This window comes from Polyodon spathula, chromosome 17, assembly GCF_017654505.1.
Source record: "Polyodon spathula isolate WHYD16114869_AA chromosome 17, ASM1765450v1, whole genome shotgun sequence".
NCBI classification, from domain to species: Eukaryota; Metazoa; Chordata; class Actinopteri; order Acipenseriformes; family Polyodontidae; genus Polyodon; species Polyodon spathula.
Window position 1 is genome coordinate 10,810,875 of NC_054550.1, and position 8,076 is coordinate 10,818,950.

General features: G+C 42.9%; 1 protein-coding gene across 1 annotated transcript; it reads right to left on the minus strand.

The window, feature by feature from the left end:
* Nucleotides 1-3,256: 3,256 nt before the first annotated feature.
* On the minus strand, nucleotides 3,257-4,306 carry LOC121330125 (paraneoplastic antigen Ma2-like). The gene has a single exon (XM_041276415.1). It carries the CDS (start codon nucleotides 4,304-4,306, stop codon nucleotides 3,257-3,259), a length of 1,050 nt encoding a protein of 349 aa, XP_041132349.1.
* Between the last annotated feature and the right edge of the window lie 3,770 nt (nucleotides 4,307-8,076).

An 8,076-nucleotide genomic window follows, 5' to 3' on the forward strand; every position in this document is an offset into this window, starting at 1 on the left:
CATGCAACGAGGTCAATACCATGGACTTGAACTCTTCTGGGAGCACTAGTTGACTTACTTCTCCATTAGGGGGTCTTTGCACAGTTCTATACAGTATTCCTTCCTTAATGACCAATCTAGCTTGTTCTCTCAATAGCAGAGTTACATCAGGTAATGGGGACCTCATTGACTGGGTAGGACAGTTCTCTTTAATCACTTGGTGGACTTGTTTGATCATAGGGTCTGCTAGCTGGTCTCTTTTTAAGTCTTTCTGACTTAATTGAGGCAATGACCAAACTCCAAGCGTGGTTGGGAAACTGTAGGCCTGAGGTATCCCCTCCGGCGGACTACCTAATGTATCCATCAGGCGTACCGACTTGGTAACTGCAGACTCCTTTACTCCAATGCCGTCACACAGCTTTTTTACTTGAGCAGGGGACATCTCAATCCAATCCTCTCTTCTCCGGTTGGTATGCTTTCGGCGGGACAGAGCATCTGCATCTATATGGTTCTTCCCGGGACGATACTGTAAACTAAAGTTATAGGTAGCTAGGGCAGCTAACCACCTATGACCCGTGGCATTTAACTTAGCCGTGGTTAACACATAGGTGAGGGGATTATTGTCCATCCTTACTTCAAACCTGGCACCATACAGGTATTCGTGGAACTTGTCTACCACTGCCCATTTGAGTGTCAAAAATTGCCAAAAAGCTGGTGAGCTGGGTACCTCCTTTCGGAGTCAGACAACTTCCGGCTGGCAAATGCTACAGGACGCAGGCCTTCCGGATGCTCTTGGTACAATACCGCTCCAAGTCCATCCAGGCTGGCATTAGTATGAAGGATGTATGGCCGTTCACTATCTGCAAACGCCAACACAGGAGCTTCTGTCAAACATTTGATTATGCTGCGAAAGGCTTCATCACAAGACTGGTCCCAGCGCTCTCCAAAAGGCTCAGACACTTTAAAATACTGCTTTCCAGTATTATTTGCAGCAGCTTTGCGTTTGTACTGTGCTGGGGGGTAACCCTTGATTAGCTCAGTCAAGGGCCTCACTACCGCAGAATAGTTCTTGACGAATCTCCGGTAGTATCCACAGAACCCAAGAAATGATCTCAGTGACTTCAGATCAGTGGGCTTCTCCCATTCAGCTACTGCTCTGACCTTTTCTGGGTCTGTGGCTATGCCTTCTTCCGACACAATGTGGCCTACATAATGACTTTAGGCTGGCAAAAATGGCACTTATCTAGCGACAGCTTCAGTCCATGCTCTTCCAAACGATCCAACACCTTCAGTAGTCTCACCTCGTGCTCCTCCAGAGTTCTCCCGAAGACTATGAGGTCATCCAAGTACACTAGCACTTGTAGCAGGTTCACGTCTCCCACCACTCTCTCCATAAGCCTCTGGAAAGTTGCCGGCGCTCCAGTGATTCCCTGTGGCATGCGCTCGAACTCGAATCCGAGTGGACAGATGAAAGCTGTTTTCTCTTTGTCTTCACTAGGCATGCCAATCTGATAGTACCCACTGCGTAGATCTAAGACCGAGAACCACTTACTACCTGACAAGCAGTCCAGGGTGTCATCATTTCTGGGGGTAGTGTATTGATCTGGGATGGTACGGCGATTCAGAGTGCGGTAGTCAATACACATCCTTACCGTCCCATTCTTTTTCCTGGCGACCACTATTGGAGAAGCGTAAGGGCTACGGGACTCCGTAATGATGCCAGCAGCTAGCAACTGCTGTAGATGGCAACGCACATCTTCAATGTCAGCTGGAGCTATCCTCCGTGACAGTTCTCTGAATGGTCTGGGGTCACTCAGACGAATGCAGTGTTCCACTCCATTGGCAAGTCCAACATCCCATTCTTCAGTGGAGAAAACATTAGGCCTCTTAGCCAACTTATCACAAAGCCTCTTCTTCCAATAAACAGGGAACTGGTGATTTACCAAAATGAAATAACTTTGGGTCCAAGGCTTTAGCAGACCTCATTGGCTTCTGTACTCCCGTCACACTGTCAACTTTGTATATGTGAGCTAGTACAGTCTGGCTGGGTAGTACTACAGGGCGTGATGATTCATTGTGCACCTGAATCACAACTTTGTTTGCTCTTATCGCTTTAGCTGGCAGAACCACGCTGGGCACAAGCAGTCCTCCAGGTACACTCAAGTCAGGGGTTGTTTCAAGCACAAGAATGTCAGAATTCTGTGGGACAGAGCCACTAATCTCACACTCTATGTCAGAGACACTTTTAGGTTCGACAGTCAGAATGCCCTGCCGTCCCAGATGCACACGTCCTAGGGGTTCTTCAGGCATGAGGTCCACCTTCTCTCTTCGCTGGTAAGCTTGTGAGCACAAGGGGTGAATGTGCAATGTTTTCACGAAGTCAGGGCCCACAGCTTCGGCACACATACTCGCAAAGCGCTGGAAAAGGTTGGCATTTGTTCCCATAATCACTGGAATCTGGTCGTGATTCCGCGGTTCGGGACAAATTAATGCTAGCACAGAAATGGGCTCTTTGATTCCAACCACTTCTTTGGGGAGTTCTATTTCAGCTACAACATAGCCCTCATAGGGGTAGCTGCTCTCACTAAGCCCCCATAAGGTTAGGCCAGCAACAGGATGGAGAGGCAAGTGTGATAGAAACTTCCGGTACCATCCCTGAAACACAATAGTCACCTGTGAGCCACTGTCTAGAAGTGCTCAACAGGGGTGACCTTCGATCTTTACAGAGACAACTGAAGTTGGCCCAATCAGTCCTCTCGGCAGGTCAGGCAGGTTGTCCAACTGTGAAGTGGCCTTCTTCACCGCAACCTTAGCTCAGGATTTGTAGGAGTTGGTGTTCGGGAGCCTCCACTGTCTCCCCTGCGCTTCCGCATCGAGCGAAGTAGCTTCTGGTTCACTCTGTTAAGATCTTCTAGGGCCTCACAATGCGTAGCGATGTGCCCGTCCTCTCCACACCGATAACAAAAGAAGGTGTCGGTCTGTGGAGTACTTCTCAGGGAAAAAACTCTTGCGAACTGACTCTGGAGTCCTTTGACGTGGTTCCTTTCTTACAGGGACCTCAGGTTTCACAGCCAATGAGCTAACCTGCTTCTGTAACTGGAGAATGACCTGTTTAAGCTCTTCAGTCTCGCTCTTGGCTTCAGGAGCCGTTGACAGACGCTTAGCAAGGGTTTTCTCTCCATCCTTCGCAGGAGCAATAGGTTGTTCTTGCTTTTGCTTCAGCAAGGTTGCCATGTTGGTCTGTAGCTCCTTCATCTGGGCTTGCAGTTGTTTCATTTCAGGGTGACTTGCATTGGGGGTTTGCAGAGGTATACGCAAGGTTACTGTGAGCGTTCAGTGTCTCTCGAGTAGCTTCCTGCTCCTCTTCCTCACGAATTTCCTTCAGCAGCGTCAGAAATGAGGGGGGGTCATTCTTGCGCTCCCGCAGCCTCAGGCGCAGAAGCATGAGTTCTGACCGAGCTGCACCACGAATGATTTGGTCAAGGTGAGCGCGGTTGATCTGTGCTGGTTCAATACCTCCCTTCCTTACTGTCAGCTTCAGCATGGGCTCCAAGCATCTCAGGGATTCAGACAGCTTCTCAGTGGGCTGTTGCTGAGTGGCATGAAACTTGAAAAACAGGTCTTCACTTGAATCAGGACATCCAAATGTGGTTTCAAGGGCGTTGACATAGTCCAAGGGGCCAGTAGTTGGATTAGCCTCCTGCACTGCTTGGAGAATGTCCAAGGCAGGGCACTTCACACTCTCTGCAATCCGCTTCCGCTTCTCACGGTCAGTGCAGTCACATTCTCGAATCATCATCAGTGCTTGATCCCTCCAGCCATCAAAGTCTTCCTCTCCTGCCGGAGTGGGTACAGTTCCTGAAAATACCCGCAATCTGCGGTAATAATTATTTCCATTATCCGGTTTTGCCCCTTTCAGCAACACCTTCTCCAAAGCCTGGAGTATGGCTTCAGTAGTATTGGCAGCCTGGGCATCCTGCTGAGTCAAATTTACACTTTCAGACATAAGTGGCTCAGTAACAGTCCCCTCTGCGACTTCTGTGGGAGCAGTGGTAGCTCTACCTGCCACAATTATGCTCCAAGGGGCAGCGCCCTCCACTGGTAGCACTTCAGTGGGGACCTGTCCTACATCAATCGTCTTGCGGCACTCGCATAGTACAACAAGACTATCTAGTACTGTATTAAACATTTGTCCACGGACTCTCACGCGGCCTAACACCCGAATGGTGCCCAGTACCTCCTCCACCTGACTAACCTCAGTGCCCTCAGTTAAACTTTCTCCGCGGCACCATGCAATCAACGCGCCGTCAGGGCGATTCATAAACATTTTGTCAACTGTTAACAATACGTGCAGTACGTGTTACGGTAACGGTGTACAGGGGATATATCCCAGCGATGCCTCCAAAAAAGATGTAACACTTGTCTCACTTACCCCTACACAAATAGGCCTTGCACCTAACAGTAAGGGCCCCGGATTCTTATCTATTATCACAGAACCAATGGTCCTTTTGTTTTTGCACACTGTTACCAGACAAACTATCACACTTACTTTTCTTCTTTAGCGATGCCTCCACCTGATGGTCACGTGGTTCCCCTATTATTGGCACGCGTCCACAGGAATTTATATTCAACCATATAACAAATGCAAATTAATGATGAGCAATATACAACTAATAAAATCACACTCGCACACAGTACTGAATTTTATATAAAACTAATGTTTATAAAGGGGATTCAGGTTAAACTAATACAATGAACTGCACGTAAGTAAATTGTACATACAATATAAACAATACCAACAACAAAATACTTTCCCCAAAATGTAACTTATTTTATGTCACTAAACAGTAACTAAAAGCTCTATGCTTCAGTTGTATTTAACTCAAGGTACTCTTCTGATATATTCAATTCAAAATAAACGTTAGTGGAGTGCACTCCAGCCCCACGTGTAACACACAGGTAGACAGACGAACAAACAAACACTGTTGCAGGCCTGAATCGTGGCTCGGGTACGTTGTGGCCTAAAAATAAAACAAAATGGCCCCTTCACAAGCTTTACTGAGAACACAGTTACGCTTGCTATTTTAAAAGAAACACTTTGTGGAAAAACTCACAATTCCGAAAGGCTTCTCCCAGTTGCAGCTCTCGATTGGTTGCGGTCTCTGGACCACGGCAAACCTCTGTCGCTGAAGTCTACCTCGCTCTCTCTCAATCTGGAAACGTGGTCCTTCTCAAACACTGCCCAGCCGCTTCTCAATTGCTTCGTTTATTTTACGATCTAGTCACTGTCTCTTTAATTTCGTTTCAAGCACGTATTAACGGTGCTTGAACTTAAATTTTGCAATACAATATGTTGTTTTAACAATACTGTGTATACCAATGCCTAAAGAAAGTAACTCGTAATGACAAACCCACGCTGCTTAAAATAAAACATGAGCTTGGTATGTGAACTCAAAAGAAATAAAAGCAGAAGTAACAGAATACTCTTCTGAAACTGGTTTAAACTAAAGTACTGTCTACTAAAGTTTATAGGAATTTCCTGACTTAAGAAATCCTTACTTTTACTCTGCTGAATCACTTACTCTATACTGCTCTATTCCAGCTCCCGTTTTTATTTTTTCAGACTCCCTTCTATTTTTTTTTATTTTTTTTTTTTAACTTTTCCCTGAGACTCCCTCCCACTCTTGCAGGGACGATTTCTATTGGCTCTTGGGAGATCAGTTTAACGCACGACGCCTCATTGGCCATGAGAACACCTCTTCTCCCTCTGAATTTACTCTGCTGCAAAACAGGTCCTAAAGCCATCCAAATATAGTCTATACGGAATTTCTGTATATACGTTAGTAGCATTTTACCACTGGGCTACAGGTATTTAACATATATTGATAGATGTTTCCGCCTTTCTTTAACAGAAATGTTGTGCTTAATAATATAGAAACCAAACAAAATAATGGGCAATTTAGTTACTGTGACAATTACAACATACAATAAAATAATCAACAAAGGAGCTGACTTATTAGCTTCCTAAATTTTCTGTTCTATACTTGGGGCTTAATTATCAATATGCTGCAGTATCATAGATCCCACATGATTCTGTTTTTTTTGTTGCAGCCTGGTGCCACGTGGTCTTCTCTTGTGACTCTCACCATTCCCGCCACTAACAAGGATTACAGTATGGTGTTGATACAACAAATATACCTGTTATGCTGTTAAACTAAACAATCTAGTCATAGTTATTGAGCTGTTTACAACAGCGCTCAACGAGCATTGATTTTTCTTTCGTATCTTGACTTTTCGTAGGTTTTTGTCACTTCGTAGACCTACCCGTGATGTATTGAAGTTATTTTCACTCTCGTAACTTAGTTTAATCTCTACTGCAGTAGTTTAGTTATGACTGTTCATTTCAAACTACTTTCGTATGCAAATGTATTATCTCATTACAATATTGAAGTGTCACACTTACCCTTGATGTATGATCATTTCTTCCTGATTTATTAGTTTGGTTTGTGTCTGTTCGTATGTCAAACTTCCTGTTTAAACGTTTATGGGCTTTTAGACTTTAAACTATAAAATAAACAAACAAAAAAAAAGAATGTTTTATTAATAGTCTATATTAAATAACAATGGCAATACCTGCATTTTGTTTTGGCTTCTTTTATATTTTAAGGTGCTGTAGCAGGTCGGTAGGAAAGCCCTGCTATTTAAAGGTATTTGTTTATTTTAGAACGGGTTTTCCCCCTCCGCCCCTGTCTTATTTTGTGTTTGTATTATGATTTATTTATTTGTTTAATATATATATATATATATATATATATATATATATATATATATATATATATATATATATATATATATATATATATATAAATAATGATGGCGAAAGCCGTGTGTTTTTGTTTATTATGATTTATGTATGTAGCTGTAAATATGACGGCGTGGCCATGCGTTTTGTTTTGTATATGTTTTGCAGCGTGGATGGGAAGCCCCATCCACATTAAAAACCTGTGCTGTAGTTGGCCATCTCCCGAATTAATTAAGTGATTAATTAGTTGCTAATTGGGAGATGCACACCTGTATAAAAACCGTGCAGTTTTCCCTGCTCATGGGGGTGTATGGAGGAGAGCAAGCCAAGCCAAGCCAAGCCAAGCCAAGCCAAGCCAAGGAACCGTTAAGGCTACTGCCCAGCCGGACCTTTAGTATTTTGTGTTCGTGACTTGTTTTGTTTATTATTTTATTTTTGTGCTCTGTGAGCAGTGTTATTTTTGTTTGATTATTTTATTAGTTTTTGTGTTCTTTAATAAACAGCACACACCACGTCTTTTTGAACTGCAGTACCTACCTGTGTTTTTGTTCCGCCTTCTGGCCTGACGTCACCTCAACGCCATTTCCTGCCATAGTGCTTTATTTTAAACTTAACATTAATAATGAAAGGGAAACACAGAAACAAATCATTGCAGAGTTCTTTAATTAAACACAAACTGAAATATTTTCTTCTAAATAATTAATTATGAAATAAGACTAACTGAAATAAGACGAGCAGTATTTACTTGTGTAGCCTACTGTATGTATTGTACTTTTTTCCTTTACACAACTAAAATATACATACACTCAAACAAAAGTGTTCTGTGATTTTCTTAAATTAAAGCACTGAAAGCATAGGGAAGCGTGGTTAGGGTACAGACGAGTATAAACGGTAAACTGGAGAATTACCATGCAAATTTACATGGGTAAACTTCCATATATAGAAACTAGCTTAGTTTTATTTATGCTTTCCGTTTTTGGGGACCCTTTCAGATTTATGCTTTGATTTCTTTTCAGTGTTTCTTTTCTGCGCTATGTTTAACACATCACGTTCAGTTTGTCCTGTTTGTTTGTTTTTTTAATTTTCTGCTGCCTTCTTTTTTGAAATCCATGCCATCTTTTTTTTAAGTCAAGTGCCTGTCACCTACAGTGTCCCAGTGAATTTATTGTGTTAGTTGTTACTTTCAATGTTTCGTTTCTTAATGTTAATAATAGTTCCAGATTTTTTTTTTTTTTCCATTTCATTAACAGGTCCATTTTGTCTTTGTGGAAGTTTGTTTTCCTTTTCTTTTTGGA